The sequence below is a fragment of the Cyprinus carpio genome, chromosome B24 (assembly GCF_018340385.1).
Source record: "Cyprinus carpio isolate SPL01 chromosome B24, ASM1834038v1, whole genome shotgun sequence".
NCBI lineage: Eukaryota > Metazoa > Chordata > Actinopteri > Cypriniformes > Cyprinidae > Cyprinus > Cyprinus carpio.
In genome coordinates, this window is record NC_056620.1 from 10,918,986 (window position 1) to 10,943,216 (window position 24,231).

Here is a 24,231-nt window from a genome sequence, read left to right on the forward strand (position 1 = left end):
GCAAGTATGTTTCCAGTAATTGTCTATACGGACCATAATCCGCTAGTTTTTCTGAGTAAGATGTACAATCACAATCAATGTCTGATGCGGTTGGCATAAATGGTGCAGCTATATAATTCAGAAATGCGTCACAAAAGAGGATCTGAGAATGTGGTTTCAAGGGGTGAAGTGTTTCGGCCGAAGCCTTGTGGGTTTAGTGTTTATTGTTTTTTTTTGTTTTTTTTTTGTTTTTTTTTTGTTTTGTTTTTTGGTGCCCCTGCGCACCTGCAAACTGTTTCAGTGCAGGCGTCTTGTGCTAAAAGGAGATGAGGAGCATGGACACGGTGGTGAGCTGAAGTGGTGTGTTGCTGCCAGTCGAGTGATCACTATGGTCACTGTTTAAGCTCTGTAAAGAGCGTGACTAGCACTTGACGAGGAGTTTGGTGTGTATGGTTCATGTCCTATCAGCAAAGGAGCTCGGTGCAAGTCCTGATATCCAGCCAGCCACTGACGATAAGCTGCATTCTGTTCTGTGTTTTTGGTTGTTTTTGTTGATCTGTATTTGTTTATTTTGATGAATGTTAGTTTGCCTAGTTTAGTTCTTTTGTTTGTGTTATTGTCTCTTATTCCGCTAGTGATGATGATACGCGGGTGGTGTAGGTAAAGATTTTTGTCTAATAAAATGATTGATCTGTCTTTTTGGCTCGCGTGTCTGTTTATGTTACTAGAACCCTTTAAACGAGCATTTTGAAAGTAGGGTTCGTAACATTTTACATTTTAGGTAATATAGTATGTCCCACCTGACACTGCTGACCGCAAAAATATTAAAATGACTTTGATTCAGGAATGTTAAGCATGTTCATCAGAAGGTGTTTTCAAGTCATTGTATATGCATGAAATACTTAATGTTTTATGAATGCCTAATGATTAAATTAAAAAAAATAATGTTTTTTTTTTATTTAATAGGTAAAGAATGAGTGTCATGTCATTGACCCATGGATATTTTTTTTTTGTTAATTTTTTTACACTTATTGTCTTATATAAAATGTGGTAACACAGACTGAGTAACAAACATTTGCAGCATATTCTCTGACTGAGTTTATTTGAATGTAATGTTTTAATGTTATAATTTTCATAGCCAGGAGAAATGAAAAAATAATTGAGAAACAACTGCATAATGTTGTGCCTCAGAACAAAATAAACAAATGAGAAATGACAGCTTTCAAATTACATATAGTTCCCAATGACCTTCTTCTTCCCTTTTTTTTCTTCTTGGGGTGGTGGAATTGATGTATGATGAGAAAGGCAAAGTAATAAATATTTATATTTATATATAATTCTTTACTGAAATCAAGTTATATCCTCCATATGGATTTTACGCCTGATCCATTTACTATCTGACTTTTTTTCATATGAGATCACCCATATAACATCTTTCATTGTCATGAGAGATGCACAAAACCATCTCACAAGTGTAACTGTGTCATCAGCTGTATCTAATGGGGTTTGGCATTTTTCCACAGGCAAAAGGGCGTCTCCATAAAGCAGGATTAGAGAAGGAGGATTTTTCAGGCATTTTCGCCATTTGTGTCAGTGGAGCTACAGCATGCTCTACATCTAATGGATGACTATAACATCCCAGACCTCTTTTTTCTTTTTCTTTTTTCTCATTAGCTTTTGATCTGCTTTGATCTTTTAATCCCAAGGATCCAATCAATAAAACAAATTTCCCATCCACTAGTTATCAGCACCCTTTTATTATAGATGGATAATTCTTATATGAAAGCAAAACTGTATTTTGCTAATGAATGAAAATGAAATCTTACGGATTAAAGATACCACATAGCATATGTATCTGTCAGATGTAAAATAGTAGGAGTCTTATATTTTTTGGGGGTTAACTTGTCAGATTATTTAAGGCATGCTATGTTTGGAACATGTTGGAATTACTAACAACATGCAATCTCACACAACAAGTCATATTTTTTTATTTTTTTTACAAATAAATAAGACAATAAGCCCTTTCTCAAATCAAGCCGTTCTCAGCCTCTTGGCTGTGTGACGTCACACATACCCAGGCCCCTCCCACAATTGTTGATTGACACTGTTGTTTTACCTTAGACCCGCCCTGAGTGAGCTGTCAACAGTCTGTCATTCTTTCGACGCTGGAGCAGGATGTTGGATGTAATAATGAACATAGCAGTTGTCATTTATGCACGACATCTGAGCAGCTGAAGACGCATTGGTGTACCTTTGATTTTGAAGGGAATGCGCCCCTGACCTAAATGCGTCTATGTTTATGCAAATAATTTGTGATCCAGCCTGACCTACAGAAGAATTGGGTATATGCTTTTTTTTTTTTTTTTAATGAATCTTTGCAAATCGCCAACCCTCTAGTTAGCAAGTTCAGCAAGCATCATGATGAATTAAAGCTAAAGTTTACCAGAGAACTGCACGTCACTCCACAGAAGAGAGGGGTGGGGTGAGCAGAGCTCATTAGCATGATTAGATTAGCATGAACAGGGCTGTTTTTGACAAGGTAAAACAGGTGTTGTTATACACTACCATTGAGAAATTTTAACCAAAGTATGTTATAGACTTTTCATTAAGACCCTAAAGAATCATATCAATTTGTAAACAATGGGCATCCGATGAAATCCCAAATCCCATTCTTGTAAAACATGTTAAAATTAATGAATGAATGAGTAGTTACATAATTACTTTACAATGAAATGCCATTAAAAAAAAAAAAAAAAACATAAAAAAAATATTATACAATGATATTATATATGTAAGCATATATATATATATATATATAAATATATATATATATTGTATATTACCTAGGCTATACAGCTGTTAAAAAAAGTATATTAAAATGCAATGTATTCCCAAAATTCAATTCAATTCATTTCAATTCAAGTTTATTTGTATAGCGCTTTTTACGATACAGACCGTTGCAAAGCAACTTTACACAAAATTAAGTTTCTAAAATATTTAGTAGTAGCTTATCAGTGGTGAGTGTCAGTTTATGTACATACAGTATGGCAGAAATGTACGTAAAAATAAATTAAATATGTAATCAAACAGATGATGAACACTATTAACAGCAATTATTATATAATGCAATCAAACTTATAGCAAAATTTGGTAGTTCTCTATGTTGTTTCAGGGTTGGCATCAACTGAGGTGCTCTGAGGGGTTGGTATCATCTCTTCTCAGATGTTCTGGATCCAGACTGAAGTGTAAATCCTAGTTATCCAAAACCTCTTAATACTGAAATATCATAATATTTATTTATTTCTACTTGTGTATGTGTGTGTGTGTGTGTGTGTCAGTCCACAAAAAATGATACACACACACACACACACACACACACACACACACACACACACACACACACACACACACACACACAAACAGACAGACTAGAAGCTTATACATATAAAGGATTTTACAAGGAAGATTGGTCTTGACAATAATCTTCATAATCGAGTTTTTATTTTATTTTATCATCATCATCATATTATTATTATTATATTATTATTGGTCTTATATTAGCTATACAGCTGTTAATTTTTGATTTCCACATCTAAAGAAAATGTCCTGTGCCTGTGTGTAATGAAATAACCTATTCCCAAAAACATGAACCCACAATATCATTCATTCATTCATTCATTCATTCATTCATTCATTCATAAATAAATAAATAAATAAATAAATAAATAAATAAATAAATAAATAAATAAATAAATTCATGATTTTTGATTCCATTTTAAGCAAGTAAGTAGTTGTCTGCGTCCACCCCTCTGACAGTCCTCTCATGGTGCATTCCAGGAAGCTGCTCTCTTCGCTGAATTAAATCATCTGACGCGCGCGCTGTCTCCCCACTCGGGTGGAATGTGCGCGCGGTTCTCGCCGGTTAATCGAGCAGCAGCAGCAGCAGCGGCGGCGGCACTGGTACTGAGGCAGAGGCTGCTTGAGGACTGAATGTCGCACTGACTTCTGAGGGGACTCGCAGCCGAGACGGGGAAGAGGACAGAGAGGCTGTTAGGATGGCTTCAAACTTCAACGATATAGTGAAGCAGAGCTACGTGAGGATTCGGAGTAAGAAACTGGGGGTGAGTAGAGTCAGTATCTGCTGGACATTACTGTGTGCTCAGTCATTTTAGGACATCTCTATTTAAAAGGGCTTGATCAGGAACACTATTAACGTGCACGAGCAACTCATGCTACTTTTAGTTTTTTTTTTCTTAATGGCCAGTTATTTATTTTTCAGCATATATTTATTATTCAGTATATATAGCTTAAATCCTGTTCTGATAAAATCCATCTGAACAGGTACATAATTATTAAACAATCACGATAATAATTGCTTTGGCTTATTTCTTGTTTTTTGAGCAAATGTGGGTTGTTGAAAATTAGTTTTTACCATAAAAAAGTATGCTTTAGTCAATATTATTTAGGTATTTGTTTAAATAGCCCATGTTTTATTATCAAAGTTGTAATAGACTTTTGTCTGTTAAGAAGATTAATTGTTTATTACATTTGAAAAAGTTAATCAAGAATCTGCTGTCTTCAGTAGTTTCTTTGCCTATATATGAGAAGACACATTAGTCAAGTCTCCAGATGCAGCATCATCTGTTTATTGTCCTCCTGATTCTGCAGCTGTGACTAGAGCGAGTTCTGTAGGTCATCAGGGCTGTGTGATACAGCAGGTGAATTCATCCAACCAGGAAAGATTAATACATTCATACACAGTCGTACGACATGCCGATTATAGTTTTATAGCAGGGTAGGAGGTTTGATGAGAGTTTTACGAGGTATTTATTGAAGTTTATTGGCCAAAATGTATTTTATATGTAATTTTGTTTTGCTGAAATGCCCTTAACTGTAACAGTGCAATATACAGTGCAATCCAATATTAATTTCAACTTTACACATTATTCACAATATGCAAAACAAATAATTTTTTATGTATATACAAAATAAACTTGTTTTCTGGTATTTTAATTTAAATTGAAATAAATGAAAATGAATCAAAATATATAGAAATTACTTATTTTTATTTAGTTACAAATATATAAAATAAATAAATAAATATAGAAATGTATACATTTCTCCATTTGTATTTTTTTCTTATTTTTTCACATAGGAAAAATGGTTCAGTACTTATAACAGTTTATTCTGCTACTACATTCTATATTATTATTATTATATATATATTATAATATGAGTAATTTCTATATATTTTGATTCTTTTTATTTATTTCAGACACTACAGGTGAATAGGGTAAGGAAAAAACAAACAAAAACAAAAAACTAATAGTTATCGCCTTACCCGGCTGATTTATTGCAATGATAATTGCAAACACTTTTTGTATTACAAGTTTTCTAAAATGTTAGGTTTAAATATGCAAATGAGTAATTTTTTAAATAATACATACATTTCTAGTACAAAAATCTAAACACTGGATGATGTCAGTTTCAAAATTCTTGTTTAATTTTTTTTTTTTTTTTTTTTTTTTGACGTATTAGAATCAAAAGTTTTTACAGAGGGAATTTTGGGTATCTAGTTTTTGTCTTTCCATAATTCAGAAAATGCTTAGAACAGACAGAAAACACTATATTTCCACAATTTTTGGGGGAATAAAATGTTGTATATAATCAAACCAAATCATATATGAACAAATCCCTCTGTAAAAAAACCTTCAGGATATAGACACAAATAAAAATGTAAAGTTTGGTGTGTGTAAGTGCTACTGAAGTGGAGATTTATGGCTCAGTGTAGAAGAAAATACTCATTTTGAGAAAATGTCCCTTAAAATTATTATATATAATTCAAATCTATTGACACAAATAGATAAAGTGCTATAAAAGAAACACTTAACAGTGTCTTATGGATTTGGTTTTCTTTCCGCTAGTCTGAAAAAACAAAACAAAACAAAACAAAAAAACCCCCTAAAAAGCCCAAAATCTCAAACTTGAGAAGTGCATGAAAAAACAGTGTTTTTGCCTGCAGTGTCTCCCCTTAAAAGAACAAAAAACAAGTTTATTTTGTATATACATAAAAATGTCTTTCTTTTGCATATTACATATATTGCATTAATGTAATTGACAAATTAATTAATAATAAACAGACTTTTTGTCAGTGTTTTCAGAAATGTCCTTTTTAGCATAAATTATAAATACTGTATAACACTTTTTTTGGCAATGAAACAAAATATAACTAAAAGTTCTAATCAAAACACAATGTCTTAGGAATGTTTGACCATAATGGTTTGTTTTCATCCCTATAAAGATTGAATATGAGATAAAGTGTATTTCCACAGATATTGCTTCCATAGCGTGAGTTCACTCTAAATGCATTATTTGAAGTGCAGCTTCATATTGCATGTTGATTTTTATTGGTTAGATAAACTTTCCAGCTGTATTTCAGATATACATTAGCCTGTAAATACAGTAGTGGTCACATCTTATTGAAACACAGATAAAGAAAACCGCACAGTGATACCACATCTACTGCATCTGTTCTTGAATGCAGAGCATAGAATTACTATCTACTGTAATAGTACTGTGAAGAAATAAAACCACTCTCATTATTTTTCCCTCATGTGTGGTATCTTCATGGTCCCATTTGCCATTAATTGAGCAGAATGAATGTGAAAAAAAAAGGAAAACGTGTAAAAGCATGTGAGTTAATTTGCTTTGAAATCCGTGTAAAACCCTGTAATGTGTATTTACAGTTCAATGCACCTGACATTAACTGACCTTCTCACATAGACGTAATGCCCTTTGAACCCACAGACTTCTGCACCTTTGGCATTTTCCCATTTGACACATATCTGTGTATAAATATAACTGAACCTTTAGATATTATATAAATGTTAGTGATAACCATCCAAGCTAATCTGACGTTTAAACTTTTTACTGTTATTTAAAAAGCCTCTTTTACTGGTCTTTATCAGCCATTTGTAACATTTTGAGGGTAATCTGTTTATCTGATAAAGTACGCTGATGAAACAGGCAGCTGCTGCTTTGAAGACTGCTTTAGAGGGAAGGACTACTTGTCTCATCAGTGCTGGCACAGTCGTTTTTTTTAGTGCAAGTATCATGTTTTGAACAGCAGGATCAGCTTAGGGTTTCCCTCTGATGTCTCTCTCTGTTCCTCTCGTTTTCCCTCTCCTATCTTTCTCAGGCCCGGTCCACATGGAGATGCGTTTCGCTGTATACGCATACATTTTGTATCGTATAGGCATTTCGTCCATAGGGATCTGGCGTTTTGGGAGAGTGTAATCGATATTTTTTGAAACCAGGTCCCAGAGTGGATAAATTTGAAAACGCCGCCCTTGCGTTTTCGTGTGGACAGTGTATCCGTATATTTACTGAAATGATGACGTCATCATCCCACGTTTCACCCCTAGTCAGACACCGCTACGTCACGTAACAGAAACAAAAACATGAACAAACACTGAACGATTGTCTTTTTATTAACTACCATTAACACAGATAATTAAATGTATTGTTCCATGTTCGTTTGTATACCGCGCGCAAGGTTTATGTGCATAGTCCAAGTCTTCTTCTCTGTTTTTAGTGTATCTCTGTGGCAGAATTACAGCGCCACATGCTGGTCTGGCATGTGCACTACATCGTTTTGTGTCGGTTTTGTAAAAAATGAGATTTCTAAAAAAAACTAAAAAAAAAAAGATCGGATAGGGAAAGCTCTGGCTTCGTGTGGACGTAGCCTCAATCTTCTGAGACCTAGACATGTAATGCAAATGAAAAAATAAATTTACAAAAAATTACTAATGCAAATTAATTCATTTTTGGCAGTTTTCTCGAAAAGAGTAGGAAATGTTGTTTTTTCCCCTCCTTTTTTAAAATAAATGGTCAGAGATGCTTAAACTTCATAAAATGTTGATTTTAAAATGTTGATGTAAATTTCTATTTATTTTATTAATCTAAATTAAGCTTTCACTCATTAGGGGCAAGTTATGATTGGGATCAAATATTTATTTGATAATTTTTTTCATGTAATGACATGGGTAACAGTGTTGAATTCTTGAAATACAGATGATTTTACTTCTTGACTGTGACAATTAAAAACAATAAATAAATAAATATATATATATAATATATATATATATATATATATATATATATATCTATATATATATACTATATTATATATATATATATTATATATATATATATATTAATGAATTAATATACACTACAATTCAAAAGTTTACGGTTGGTGTGATATTTTAATGTTTTTGTTTAGTTAAAACAATACAAAAAACAGTTGTATTGTGAAATAATATTGTTACAACTTAAAATCTGTTTTATTATATTTTTAAATGTAATTTCTTCCTCTGATGCAAAGCTGAATTTCTTAAGTGTTACATGATCCTTGTAAAAAAATCTTTGTAATAAGCTGATTTGGTGCTCAAGAAACACTTATTATTATCAATGTTGAAAACCGCTCTGCTTCTTTATATTTTTATAGAAACTGTGACACAATTTTTTCAGGATTCTTTGATGTATAGAAAGTTAAAATAGGATTCTTATACCATTATACATTTATTTACTGTGCCTTTTGACCAATTCAATGCATCATTGCTGAATAAAACCATTCATTTCTTTCAAAACAAAAAAATCCTCTTAGGTGGGACTGGCAAAAATCACTATTTTAAATGAGAGACACAGATGTTTAATATGTTTAAAGCTAGTAACTTACTTAACATATAGTCAGGGCCTTTCTATATAAAATCTGTCCAAAATCTCTTTAACCTTGGATAATTTCACATGTCATCTGTTTATGTTGTCTTTGTTGTCCCAGACAGTCACTGTTTAGGACACTTACAAACAGCCTTCTAATGCATTGTGAATCCATAGAGAATCAACCAGGCTTACCCTGGAGTGGTCGACTTAAAACGGCCTTTCCTCTCAACACTTCCAGCGGAACTGTAATCTTATTTAAGCTGTTGTTGCAAGCCAGTACTTGACCCATATATCAGATCTGTGTTTTGTCATCTGTCTTTATGTACAGGCAGTGTAATAATGCCAGAGATTAATGTTTGACAGAGATCATCCTAACACGAGGTTTTGGACAATGAAAGTGTCTAGCAGTAAAAGCCCATATGATAGATATACATTGTCTCAATCCATGTTAAGATGTCATGTCAAAACAGCTGCCATATTGCAATTTGATATACACTATAGTTGTAGGTTAACAAGAAAATACTGTTTCAGTCTTTCTACTTCAGAATTATAGTTTAATTCAGTGTGTTATTAGCAGTTTTTTTGTAATTGTTTTTGAAATGTGCTAGCAATTTAAAAAGGCTGAAAAGTTATATTTAAATTTTTTTAACTTTTTTTTTTAATTATTAAAAAATGTTTTTCAAAATTCGAAATTCCTACAAACATCAAATCATTTAAACACATACACAAAAATAATTCATAACACAAAAAAAAATAAAAATAAAAAAAAAAAAACATAAAAAAAAAAAAATTTAAATGTTCTAAAAATGGTCAAAATCCTAAATTTAGTTTATTTTCCGGTAAATTGCTAGCAATTTCTGAGTAAAAAACATTTCTGAGTAAATCCTAAATGTTTTTATGTATTGTTTTTTTAAATTAAATCATTTAAATTATTTAGAATAATTCATTTTCTTTATTCATTTTAAAAACTGTTGTAAATATCACATCTTTGTCACAAATTTACTTATTTCGTAATTGTTTAAAGTGTTTAAAAATATTGGAAACCCTAAAATAGTGTTTATTTCCAGGTTTAAATTAGATTTCGGAATCACAGGTTTTCTCAGACTTTTGGACCCTCCTGAAAGTGTCCAAATTCAATTTAGAAAACTGCATTTTTCATATATAACATGCTTAGAAAAGATGTGACAAAAAATAGATACTATACTCTGTACATTCAAACATACATTTTGCAAATATATTATTTCAGCTATGTGCTAAACCTAATGTGCACACCAACTCTTTTTTTAGCATTGATGTGTCAATATTGATTATCTGACAGTAGTTTTGAGTAATTCATTCTATAGGGGAAGTCGTGGCCTAGTGGTTAGAGAGTTTAACTCCTAACCCTAAGGTTGTGGGTTCGAGTCTCGGGCCGGCAATACCACGACTGAGGTGCACTTGAGCAAGGCAATGAACCCCCAACTGCTCCCCAGGCGCCGCAGCATAAATGGCTGCCCACTGCTCCGGGTGTGTGTTCACGGTGTGTGTGTGTGTGTGTGTGTGCACTTTGGATGGGTTAAATGCAGAGCACCATACTTGGCTGTATGTCATGTCACGTCACTATAGTGTCTCTTGTGCGCACACAGCTACGTTTCACATTACTGTGTCGTATTCATACGGATTCTCTGTTTTCATGTTCATGCTAATAGTGTTTATCCAGCTTTCATCAAATTGATTCAAACAAAGAGCGGAAGACAAATTGGAGGCTCTTATTAGGGCTGATGAATTGCCCCCCACAGCAGCAGAAGCGGCAAATGTTATTCAGAGTGAATAATGCTGCACTATTGTGCCATTTCTTTCACAGATAAATCTCCTCTCAGTCTTCACTCCAACATTTCACATCATCGATCCCTGCTGTTTTTAATTACAAAACACACTTTTGTTTTGATCAGGAGCAAACATTACTATTAGCTTTCACGGATGTGTGTGACATAACTGATTGTGTCGATTCTTCAGTGTTGAGTGAGTCTCAGCTGTTTATGCATGTTATGTTCCCATTCACTCATTTTATCAGGCTTTGGAAGCGTTTTGTATCACAACAGTAATTTGTGTATTTTATACAGTTTTCATACTTCATAATGTCTAGAAGTTAAATAATCTTGACATAGCAAGAGGGCAAAAGTGAGAGAAAGCTTTACAGTCTCCTGCTGATGACAGACAAAAGTCTTTCATTCAAGGTGGTTTGAGTGCTGCCATTTAGCCGGTCATCAGACTGAAAAGTCAAATTGCACATGTTGAATCTGAAAAGAGGTCTTCATCATTGATTTTAGTCTTCCACAACTTCTGAAGCTTAGTGCAGGCTGCTAGACTGAAGCTTGTCACCTTTTCATGTTATAAAGGAAGAGTTCACCTAAAGATTCTGTCAGTATTACTCGCCCTCATGTCTTTTTAAGCCCTTTCTCTTGTAGAACTCAAAAGATTAAGTTTTTGAAGAATATCCTGGCCATTTTTTTAGTATAATGAAAGTGAATAAGAACTAAGGATGTCAAGCTCCAAAATGACAAAAAAGCCCCATCATAAAAGTATTATAAAAGTAGTGAAGTGATATATTGTAGCTTTATATTGAAATTTATATCAGTGTTCAATAATCATGACAACTCATTGACTGGTTATCAGAACAAACCATAAAGTATATAAAGTGTATGAATATATATATATTTATATATATATATCTATATATATATATATATATATATATATATATATATATATATATATATTATATATATGAGAGAGAGAGAGAGAGCGAGACTGTAATTGGTTTCTGTTCAGAATCTTATCATAATTTTACAAAACATAAAAAAAAAAAAAAAAATTCCCTAAACTGTAATTGGTTTCTGTTCAGAATTTTATTATACGTTTGCAGAATATTAACTACTCCTTAATTAAGTAAAAATGGCTTCAAAATAAATCTTACTCTATTTTTTTCAGTGTAGAGATTTTTTTCTGTCTAAAATGGGTTTCTATTTTTTTTTTAATTATTACAAAATGTTTTAAAAAAATCTAAACTGCTGTAAATGTCACATTATAATGTCACAAATTTACTTATTTGATTAGTGACCTAGATATAATGCAGAATCTTAAATAAGAATCGTCTTAATTGTTTATTTTATTTATTTTTTAATTCAAAACCCTAACATTTATTTCCAGGTTTAAAGTAGATTTTGGAATCATGAGTTTTCTCAGACATTATATTGTGTAATACTAATGCTAATAGTACTTTTTATTGCATCCTTTTTGAAGTTTTTAAATGTGTGTGGGAGAGTGACCTTCTCTTTTGAATTTCGAATACACTTGAACACTTTAAGCAAAAAAGCTAAGACAAGTTAAGCTAAGAACTTTGTGTCTCTCTTTTTATTATTGTTCCCCACTCCGCAAGCTTTGACTATCACAATTTACCAGTCCTATCATGTTTGTCCTAATCTGAGTGCTATATCATATATTCTCAGAAAACATTTCAGAGAAGATATGATCAAATAGCCAAGTCTTACTTAATGAGATACACAGTGAAACAAAGCTGTCTGGTTCCAGTCTACAGAGACTCTTTCAATTTGTATGGAAAATTTTCACCCCTGAATGAATGTACCATAGGTCCATTTACTTAGCCACTGTTTCTTCTAATCATTTGGCACACATTAATCATATCTGTGTCTCCTGGGTCTTGCTCATATCTAGTCATTTTTCTGTCTAGTGTCTCTGAGCACAGTACAGCATGTGCTTTGGGCTAAAGCAACAGCACCCAGTCTGGCCAGCTCAGCCCCAGTCAGCCTAGCATGGCCCATTGAACACACTTTTGGGGTTTTGTTTTCCGCAGGGCAATTTTATTTCACTCTTCTATCACTTTCTTTCCCACAGAACATCTCAGTTTCCTTTTTTTGCTCCCTCTCTCTCAAGCTGAGAAAGTTCTCGATGCTTCAGGCCTCTGAGAATTTGCTATGTGGACATGCTATCTGCTTTTCTCTGCCAGAAACGAAAATGTGTTTTTCATGCTACTTTGTACCCACAGATAAACCACAATCCATAGTATAGCTAGACTTTATTCTTTTTCGAATAATTTTATAGACCGTGTACAGTTATGTGCAGTTATGACCCCCATTATAAGGACACTATGTGCCTCTGGACTGTTTCAAAGTTTATTTAAATATGTTTTGAAAGATAAAATGCAGAAGGCCAGTGAATTTTTTTTATTTTTTTATTGCAGTTTATTTAGTCGTTATGACTAAAATGATTTTATATTGTCATGTCATATTCATTATTTTTATAATAAATATGATTTTTAATTTTTTTATTTAAGTTTGATACTTAATCTCCAAAGCTTGTTTTAAAAAAATGACAACATTGTATTGGAGACTGATTTTTTTTTTTGTCATATTTTTGTTAACCGTATGTTTTAATTTGTGATTTAATTGTCATCATTGTCATGTTGTTATTATTCGATTTTGTACCATACAAAATTAAAAACAAATCTTCATCATTAACTGCAGAAGGCTGATACAGTTTGTATCTTGCTCCAAGTGCAAAACTCAGTTCAGCAAAGTGTAGTTTAGCTGACTGAGTGTGTACGTGGGAGTTTTCATGCTCTGTTTTAATTGGAGAGCCACTCACTAAGCACCTGATCCCTGCAGTAAGTTATGCAAACAGCTTTCCATGAATCCATAATGCTGCCAGTCTTCGGTTTGAATTTTCTCTAAACCTAAGGCTTAGCAGAAGTCCAAAAGTGAAGTGTTGTCCGGCCATTTAAAATTAGTTATTTACAAGCAGAAATGGGGTTTGTGTTTATTTTTTTCAGATCCCACAAAGGCTTATTTTGGAGATTTGGTGCCTGCTCAGTACCATCAAATCCAGTGTTTACTTAATGGTTGCCCATTCTGCTTTGTAATATCTGCCAGAATGATGAACAGTCCCTCGCACATATATGAGTGACCGTAGACATTATGTTGAGAAATAGCGGTCGCCCGCATATAAGTGCAATAGACTATAATGAGCAAAGAGATGGCTGCCGAGCCAAAAACGATTCAGTTGTTGATGAATATAAAGCGTTTTATTGCACAGTAGAATGGATTTAGCCTTTTATTAGGCACAATTTTCATTTTGGCAAAAACATTTTTTCTAGAGAAATTTATTGGCAATGGTAGGAGATGCAGGGAAGACAAATGGCCTGGACAATAAAGACAACATGTAATTTATGGGAACATTGCCTGGAACAAAATTATATGTCATGAATATGATGAAATATATTCCCAGTAATGGAGATTCATATAAGATTGTGAATTTGTAGGCTACTACGGTTCTTCTTGATAAAAGCTTCCTTTCAGGTCTGCGTGACCTTTTTACTTCAAATTTCTGACCGGATTCCTCTATTCATGACAACTGAATGATTGCAGCGAATGATCTCTTTTAGTCATCCACTGTTATGCAAGGGTTATCTTGAATCATAGATCAACTTAATTCTTTCAGAGAAAAGCGAGTATAAAAATAAGCATGTAATAACACAGAATAGCTATTTTCTGTGTGCGGTGGTGCATTTAAGTGCTTCAGATCTCCATTAATCTGTGTCACATAGGTTTCATACTCTTAGATGAATTAATATATATGCACCTGAGTTTCTGAAAGGACCTTAGTGATTTCTTGGAACAGTCTTCAAACAATATCCCTGCATTAATCCCGGTTGTTTACCAATGCAGGTGCTTGGGTGCACGTGCTTAGCCTTGGTGATTAGTCCAAAAATAGCAAACCAACAGTGTCTCTAAACTCCACTTCATTATTCTCCACTGATCGTGTTGTCATGTGGGAGATGGTTGTCACGGTGGCGTGAAGGTAAACAAGTTAAAGTGACAGAAAATCAAAGCATCCTTGAGTTTTTCAACCATGTGTCTAAAAAAGATAGAGCTTTGCTCATGAATAACTTACAGAGCCTTTGAAAATACAAGGACCATAGACCAATTGTCTTATTTTGCTGTATTACAAACTCTCATTCTATTGAATTATCATCAAAACACTGGCTAAAAAATGACTTGTGTATAGAATTTTTTTGTAAGAAAATATTCTTGACAAAATCACTTCAGTTCTAGGTCGGGATGTGCAAAACAATATAACTGATTAGTGGTTTGTCTGAATGACTAGTTGACAAAATAATTGGACTTAAAGGGATAGTTTACCAAAAAAAAAAAAATGAATGGGGGGTTTGGTTACCGCATGATGATTGAAATAATTTTTTGTCTCTAACTGATCACATGCCTGAAATTTAAAACTTTATAAACCGTAATCTCTACTAGCTTCCGCTAACTGTTGTACGTGCATTCATGAGAGAGTGGTGTTGCAGCAGATGATGTAATACATAGGCGTAGCTTGAGCTCCGGTGAGAATATACTAGTCTCATGAGAACCAAGTTTTGTTTACAGCAAAGGAAAACCAGTCTCCTTTTGGATTATATCGACATCCTCTGACATTTTCCTTTCCTTTGCTCTCTCCTCTGTGTGTCTGTGTTTGTCACTTCTACACTCTACGTCCTGCAACATCCACTAGAACCCCGCTCTCTCGTGAATGTGTGTAAAATAGTTAGCGGAAGCTAAGAATTATGGTTTATAAAGTTTTAAATATAGATATTTCTCTTACACAAACACATCGCTTCACTTCAGAAGGCCATTATTTACCCCTTAAAGCTATGTGGAGTACTTTTTATGATGGATGGATGCACTTTTTTGGGCTTCAAAATCTCAACACCCATTCACTGCCATTATAACGTTTTGAAAACCCAGGACATTTTTTTATATAACTCGTTGTTATTTGTATGAAAGAAGAAAGTCATATACACCTAAGACAGTTTGAGGGTAAATAAAACGTGGTAATTTCCATTTTTGCGTGAACTATCCCTTTAAGAACTGGGGGGAAAACCTGGCAATATCAATTGAGAATTTCCAGACATGGAAAATTTGTAAAAATACAGTCCCAAAGGTTTCCGTAGCAGAACTTGTTTATTAATAAAAAGCTTCAATACTAAATCGCTACATTCTGTTTCTCAGTAATGAGGGGGTAAAATTGCTGTTTATCAAGTAACTAAACTCACAGCAGCATTGTTTGAATTAAAGTAGAATTTTTTTTGTGCTTAAACATTTTATTTTGTAGAAATAGCTGTTTGTGTGCGGAGCCCCTAAGGATAAATATGAGATAGACGTAAAATTATATTTAAATGTTTTTGTGTTGCCCCAAGAAACTTTGTTTTCACCTGCCTTTTTTTTTCAATCACCCAAAAAACATTCTCTTTGCTGACAGTATTATTGTATAATTTGTAGAGCTTTAATATCCACTTTAATGTCTCGCAAAACATTTGCTTTCTCCCAAAAAACTGTGCAAAAATATTTGAGAAGATGTGTTGTCTTGCAAAACTTTTGCTTTTATTTAGTGTAGATATAATATATTTTTTCATACAAATGAACTGACAGCACACTGTCAACATACAAATGATTTTTCAGCCACATAAAATATCAAAGCAAAAATATATAAATGTAGAGAACCATAATTTGACCTTTGTGATCCAACTCCAACAGTAATATTTTTCTAACTAAATCTTTTCAGACGTTGTATGTGGGTCATTATTATGCATTCTGTCAAAGTTTAGACATGCTGCCATGCGTTTAATTTCTTTTGGAGAAATTGCTTCATTTGTTTCTGCTCTCCCAGTGCTATGCAGAGTGCTTGATATGGTTGATGGCTGCACCTTCACTTCCTCCTCAGCTACTGAACTCTTTAGCTCCTTCAAAGTGATTGTTGGCCTCTTTGTGGCATCTCTCACAAACCTCCTTCTTGTCTGGTTGGAGGGCTTTGACAGATGACCTTTTCTAGATGGTTTCTGGGTGGTTTGCTGTAGCTTCCACTTGATAATTGACAATTCAGCCAACAGTGTTCACTGGAACTGGCAAAATCCTGTGTGACCCATCCTCCGGTTATTCATGCGAGCTATGTGCATCTCTAAAAAAACCTCTTGAATCGAGGTGGCATGTGTGTTTGCTTGATTATTTGCTTGTTTATATTTTATCGCGGCATAAAGATCATCCAGCTTGACAGTTCTGTGCAAAACATAGCATTTCCTGGGCTATATTTGTCCCTAGGCAGCTTTGTGGATTGCACAGCTTTTCTACTGTATGAGAACCCCATAATGGAAGCAGTGGATAAAAGAAAAAAATTCCATAGGCAAGCAACTGTACATGATTAAAAAAATGAAATCCCCCATTAGAGAGATGGGATGAGAGTATGGTAGTTATCCGGCTTATAGTCTCAGACGGCACACCCACAGACAGTCTGATGCATCTTGTGCACAAAAATAACTAGAACTGCCTGTAGTCGGCAGTTGCAGTCTGATTGGCTGACTTCTATTCAGTTTCAGAAGCACAAAGGAAGTGGAAGCAGAGTGGTGTTCACAAGTTCCCAGATTGCTACAGTGAATGCTTCTGAGAAAGAGCTAGTGACTGGAAAGTTTAAGAGGTTTGTGGCATGGAATCTTTGGACTGACAAGAAAAAAAAAGTATTTATCTTTAAATCCACTCTAACTCTGCTGGACACATTGATGAGAGAAACAGCACTGGCCATTTCATGAACAAATCACTGAATCAGATGTTTGATTGTTGTTCACAGTTCCCAAAGATGATTCTCTCTGAATGATACTTTTACAAAATCCAGGCTGGATGAAGTGGAATATTATCAGTGAATAATAACTCGAATTTGGTCTGTCTGTCATTGTATTGCTATTGGGTCATAACAAGGACAAATTTTATGAAGTTTGCATTGTTTTTTTTTTTTAAGGTTGAAAGCTACAGTTCCCAATGTAATTGCATGGAAATTCAACATTTCTTCTTTTTGAAAGAAGGTAGCTTTAATGACTTTTGAAAGACATTAATATCATAATATGTAAGAATCATTTGTGACTTCTGCTGTTATTTACTCTTGGATATACACTGCCATTTAAAAGATTGGGGTCAGTAAAATTTTCTTTCTTTTTTTTTATCCACTTTTTATTCAAAGATGCACTAAATCGATCAAAAAATTGACATTTATAATGTTTCAAAAGATTTCTGTTTAAAATAATTGCTGTTCTTTTGCACTTTCTATTCATCAAAAAGTCCTGAAAAATGTGTCAGTGATTTCCTCAAAAAATATTGAGCAGCCCAACAGTTAATTTAAATTGTAGTAATATTTCACAATACTACTTGTGACCCTGGACCACCAAACCATTCTTAAGTGTCAATCAAGTTTTTCGATATCTGAAAGCAGAATAAATAAGCTTTCCATTGATGTATGGTTTATTAGGATCGGACAATATTTGGCCAAAATACGACTATTTGAAAATCTGGAATCTGAGGGTAAAAAAAAAATATATATCAAAATACTGAGAAAATTGCCTTTGAAGTTGTCCAAATGAATTCTTATAAATGCATATTAGTAGAGATGTTCTAATTCACTCAACTCACAATTCGATTTGATTCATGATTTTGATTTCACAATTCGATTCACGATTTAAATATATATATATATTTTAAACAAAATGATATTTAAGACATTATGAATTAAATGTGTCCTTTTATTATTGCTTGGACAAAATGCTGTACATTTCTTTGTGAAATTATAATATAACTGTAATAATATACTAATATAGCACTTGCATATTATTGCTCTTTTGTTGGTTTTGATTGCTTCTTTTGTCCTCATTTGTAAGTAGCTTTGGATAAAAGCGTTTGCTAAATGACAAAATTTAAGTAGAATGTAAATGTAAAATAACAAAACTAAATTTAAATTTTAAAACAAGCCCCGAATCAAATAAATAACACAACTAAAATAAATCTCTTCATTTAAACAAAATAAGGCTTTGTCTGTGCTCTTTTACTCTCCAACCACTGCATTTTAATCATGATCCAAACAAAGATGCTGCATACAGTATATGCAACATGAGCAGTTTTTAATTTAAATTAGATTGTATAATTTAGAAATTTTGAAGCAAAAACAGAATGGTTTGACTTCAGTTTTGTGAAACTACACACAAATATCTGCATGAAACAGCAGATGAGCTGAATGAGACGCAGATTCACTCTCTGCCAGCAGGTGGCGCCTAAAGCGTTTCCTTGGTTTCTGCTGTAAATGAAGCAGCGCTGCACTTTGAACTTTAATATGCATTATACAGAGGCAAGATGAAAAGAAAAAAATACCATCTGAACTTTTCTTAAGACAGTAAGTTCCTCTCAGACATGCATTCATATAAACTCCTACACCTAAATGAATCATGATTTATCACATATTTGAATCGATTTTCAACCGGCTCGCGGTTAATCGTTACATACATATAGTAATCAAAAATTACGTTTTGGTATATTTACGGTAGGAAATTTACAAAATATCTTCATGGAACATGATCTTTACTTAATATCCTAATGATTTTTGGCATAAAAGAAAAATCTATAATTCTGACCCATACAATTTTTTTTTAGCTATTGCTAAAAATATACCCTAGCGACTTAAGACTGGTTTTGTGGTCCAGGGTCATATTTGATAAAATAAATGCAGCCATAGGGAGCAAGGGACTAAAAATTGTTTGCTATAATTAAACATATTATTATTTTGTGATTAAACCAAATGTCTGGTACTGCAACTTAAAAATCTGCCAAAAAACTTCTAACCTTTATAGTTAATAACTGTAGATTTTGACGTTTGCATATGGAGGTTTTTAGTATCTAAATAATCCTCACTCCACTGCTTCACTTTAAGATGAGGAAACTTGACCTACATATTGTTTCAACATTATTTTGCAGCTATTTTGGTAATGTACTAGTAGTATGTGCAGAGCTCAGGCAGGCGGTTAGACCTGCTTCAAACCTGACATTTTAACTAATGTTCTTCACGAAAGGTTAGAGTGACCTACATGCTCCATGTGGAGTTTTCTCTCTCCCCTTCTCTTTCTCCTTGCACCTGAATGAAACGTTGCCTTAATTGTTAGAACGCACAAAATGAGAAGTGTTAATTATTCAGACTTTAAATTAAGCGACTGACGTTAAAGAAGATACCTTGACGTTGATAACAACAGCGTCATTCTATTGTATATTTAGCCCTATAGAGAGAATATATCAACTGTATTTCCAAACTTTCTATTTCTGATACCGAACAGGGATGTGGCGGCTCTGATAAACCAAATGTTTGTGAGTCATCAGCACCTGCTGAATGTCACCTGAATTTCATTTCCTCCCGCAGCTCTCAGATCTGTTGGCCGCAGTAACAGGGAAAGCATCATAGGTGTTCTGCAGGACCAAATTTGTGCAAGAGGAATAAGTAAATAGAGGGTTATGCTAATGCTATAAGCCAAGAATGTTTCTCTCTGCCCCTCCTGTGCTACGCTGGACACTAGTTCTTGCTGGCAGTGTTATCATCCATGCAGATCTTTGAAAGGCTAGGCTTCGGATTAGCCCTGTGCTGACACAGCATGACCTTGTTGGGTTGTGTGTATGTGCGTCTCTTTGATATGTGAAAGTGTGTGGATCTGTGTGTGTGTCAACAGTGTTTTCTCCTATAGGAGGTAGGGAAGGCAATGCTGTTCAAAAAGAAAATTAATAAAAGGTGATAAAAAGTAATAATAATAATAAAAAAAACTATAATAACATTTTTCTTTCTTTCTGAACAATATTTATGTATTAGTAACAAATTAAGCTGAAAAAAAACTTTGATTAAAACGTGACTATTAGTATATTACATTTACTTGTCTTTAACTTGGACATTGGACTAAAACCCCCCATTATACACCATTAACTGAAATAAAATAAGTATAAGTCAAGGTACTAAAATTTCTAAAGCTGAACAGAAATTAAAAAAAGTAATAATTAAAGCTAAATTTAAATATTTAAAAACATTTAAATAAAAAACAATAAAAATGACAAAAGCACACAACAAAATTACTAAACCTAAAATGAAAATACAATATTATATAAACAATGCTGAAAAAACACTGGAACACAAAGAAAGCATTTTAGTGGTTTTTGCCCTTGCGATAAAAATCAAAGGTTAACCCTCTGGAGTCTAAGGGTATTTTTTAGGGCCTGGAGAAGTTTTGTCATGCCCTGACATTTGTGCTTTTTTCAGTTTCTTATAAATATCTAAATGGCTAAAGTCTAATCTCACTGTAATCAGCACAAACTAGGCTATAATAATATGTGAGCAGCATGTATGTACATGATTGTGTTTTTGAGAAAAAAAAAATGTTATGCGTGGTTAGTGAAAAACTAAAAATGTTAAATCACTTGAAAAAGGCAATAAAACACATATAGAAAATTGGTTCCCAGGAATTTTGAGTACTGGAGCTTGTAGCCTAGAATTTTTTTTTTCTAAATGATGTGAAAATCATCTTGTTTACTCACTTACAGAAAACAATATATTGATTTAAATTTTCTAAGACACTTTTTGTTGGTAAAAGTCATATGCGAGTAGGCGTCAACTATCATGAATTCACACCTGAGAAGACAAAGGCCTGCATAATGAGCTGCATAATGAGCCATTCAGTCAGCTGTGTCACTGAGAGGGATGAGTTACAAGAAAGAATGTGAGGACAAAATAAATCTATATAATTTTATGTTTGTAGTTTATTTAGAATATATTTAATTATCCCACAACATAATTTAATATTCATTTGTGAGTGCAGTTAAACAGTTTATTAGGATCAATCAAAGCTGACTTTCAAACTGAATTTTTTGCATCATTACTCCAGTCACACAATCCTTCAGAAATCCTTTTAACAATCTTATTTTCTACAAAAAAAAAAAAAAAAACATTGTTATTATTATCATTATTATTATTATTATTATTATTATTATTATTATTAATGTTGAAAAGAGCTGAGAATTTTTTTTTTTAGTTTTTTTAGGGGGGATAAATTGAAAGAACAGCAATGATTGTTACATTTGTTACAGTTACATTTATTGTTACATTTATATTATTTACATCAAGCTTTTGAATGGTATAGTAGTGTGTATATTGTTATTGAAACTTCATAATATTTCACTTGATTATACATTTAGTCAGGGAATTATAGTTTGGAAAAAGTCTTTGGAAAAAGTCTAACTAGTAAAATGTTTACACTTTATGTGAAAACTAGTACAAGTATATAAATAAATAAAAAGAGACTTACTCATGTTTATGAACTCTGCTGAATAAAGTGCTTCATTCTTTTTTCTGAGGAAATCCAAATCTCAAATCCTCAGCCACATCACATCTTTTTGGGGTGAATTATGTCTTATTCCTCCCATCGCGAAGCAAACAGTAAAATAATAAAAACTTGAAGAACAGTCTCGCTGCTTTGTCTTCTGTTGTGTGGGCGTATTCAAAAGCCGCGCGCTTGAGTGAAACATTTGAATCTCAAAAGCGCGCTCGGCGCGGGGGCGTGGTCGCATTAGAAGATAATTAAGGGAGACGTGAAAAACAGACATCGCGTTGTTTTCATATGGATTACTTTATCACAGAATATTTGTTTTCAGCAGCACTTGTTTAGTTTAAAAGTAGACATGTCAGGCTTTCTATAGATATCGCTCTCATGTCTCTTCGTTGAGTATTCACTGAGTTACAGTTCATTTTAATGACGCATTTGTATCTGAAGATCAGCGCAGACAAAGGCTGCAGACAGCACTCCTTGTTTGTTATCTTTATTTTATAAGTGCACAAAGTTTTGTTGTTATTATGTCTGTATACAAAAAAAAAGTAGACCCTTTAAAGATTCGATTGATGTATTACACTTATCTGTACGATCAAAACTGAAAGTGTAATTTAAGTTCTTTTCGGGGTTATCAGGAGAAAATACCCCAAAACGCGTATACGCGTTAATCGACTCCAGAGGGTTAACTCACTGGTTTTCAACAAGCGGCCCGCGGGCCGGGTAGTCACATTATCAGCAGTGAAGGTAAGATAGTGCTGGACATTCAGCATCAACTTTCAGTTTGCCCCACCACTCACTTGAAGATGTTTAGGCAAAAGGAAACACAAATACTATGCAGCAATCATCCTTAAGTGATGTTTTATAAAAAAATTTGGGAGAAGCACAAGCAGATAATTAACACGGCCAGTTCATAATTAGCGATTACACCATTTATCCAATCGGCACAAGAGAAAACTCGTATAAATAACCAAGTACGTCCTACCTTTGTTATCTCTCAACTTTCAGCATTCGGTTCGCTCCCTTCGCCATCCAATGAAGAGACCTATACTTGGGATCTTTTCAGATCCGCCGCAATATGCCAGCACCTTGATCACTCCTTCCCCGCCAGACATGGCCGCCGAGCACCAGGCTTCATCGCGACCACTGCTATTCTCAACCAGCCACACGCTCTGGCCAATAGACAGTGCAAAGCCTCGAGCTTGTCTCGCTCGACACCACCATCGTCTCGCACAAGACCCGGCTCTCCTTAAGCACTGGGTTGCAGCAGCAGCAGGCCTTCAATGAGCCTGGTCCACACCCCAGATCTCACCACAGCAAATCTTCATGTGCTTCCCGCTGCGGCTCAGCCTTTCACCGCGGCTCTTCCTGCCACAGTGCTGTATGCAGCCGGGCCTCCAGCTCTCATAACAGACGCTAGTTTGAGGTTTCCTTTGCTAACGGCACAGGCCGTGTTGCAAATTAATAAAATTTCAGGTTAAGTTGCTAAAAGCTGGTTTTCGTGGCTAAAGTTTGTTAAACGACGTTATAATAAACAGATGTTGTGTTTTTTAACCATGAAGCAAACCATGTTTTTTCCAAAGTTTATCATCCAAACTGAAATGTCTGAAAGCGTTACATTCGCCTTACTGTGCATGTATAAAACCTCACTGAAGATACAGACGGAACAGACATAAGTTTCATGCAATTCTTCTGGCAGGATCAATTCATTTATGGAAATATTTCACCATTCACTGACGCGCCCATGGTGCGCTCACTCAGAATTGATCTAAAACGCAACTCCCCTCGTGTTTTGCCGCAGGACAGCAAGTCGTCTTTTTAGGACTATAATATGAGGAGCATGCAAAGTAAATATTTTTTAGCAACAGTGTGAAAGTGAATAGCACATAACTGCAAAATTAACATTACTGGTATAAACATGTCTATTGGTACCATGCGTTTCATGACTGAACATGCTTCATCGTTTTCAAAAGCCTCCGTTTCCATAGTCCATACTCCAACGTGAAAACAAAATTTTCAAATTTTTTCACTCTGGAGAGCATTTAAAAAGGCTGAAAGGCCAAAACGAGAGGAAAAGATGCTTTTTCAACAGAAACATATTAATGTGGACAAGGCTTGAGGAATTGCCAAATCTAGCAACAAATTAATAAGTTGTCAACACTGCAGGCTACCCAGGCATTTCAGCTTGTCCCGTTAAACGTCTCTAACCCTTCCACTTTCCCGCGGCCTACAGCTACAGCAGCTGAAGCAAGCATGAAGCTGCTTCTGCTTGCAACACAGGCCCGCACATCTCAGTATTTCCATCCTGTCACTTC

At 34.1% G+C, this 24,231-nt stretch overlaps 1 protein-coding gene across 7 annotated transcripts in view; it reads left to right on the forward strand.

Moving 5' to 3' along the window:
* The first annotated feature begins 3,787 nt into the window (after window positions 1–3,787).
* The window catches only part of LOC122142211 (docking protein 6-like), a 111,698-nt gene continuing 91,254 nt past the window's right edge, over window positions 3,788–24,231 (forward strand). For 4 of the 7 annotated variants that reach the window (XM_042752032.1, XM_042752029.1, XM_042752031.1 and 1 more), the window contains exon 1: window positions 3,788–4,100. In XM_042752032.1, coding sequence (XP_042607966.1) covers window positions 4,035–4,100 — 66 coding nt within the window. In that variant the 5' untranslated portion in view covers window positions 3,788–4,034. The remainder of the gene's footprint in view (window positions 4,101–24,231) is intronic. The other 3 variants (XM_042752028.1, XM_042752034.1, XM_042752033.1) reach the window with 2 other exon arrangements.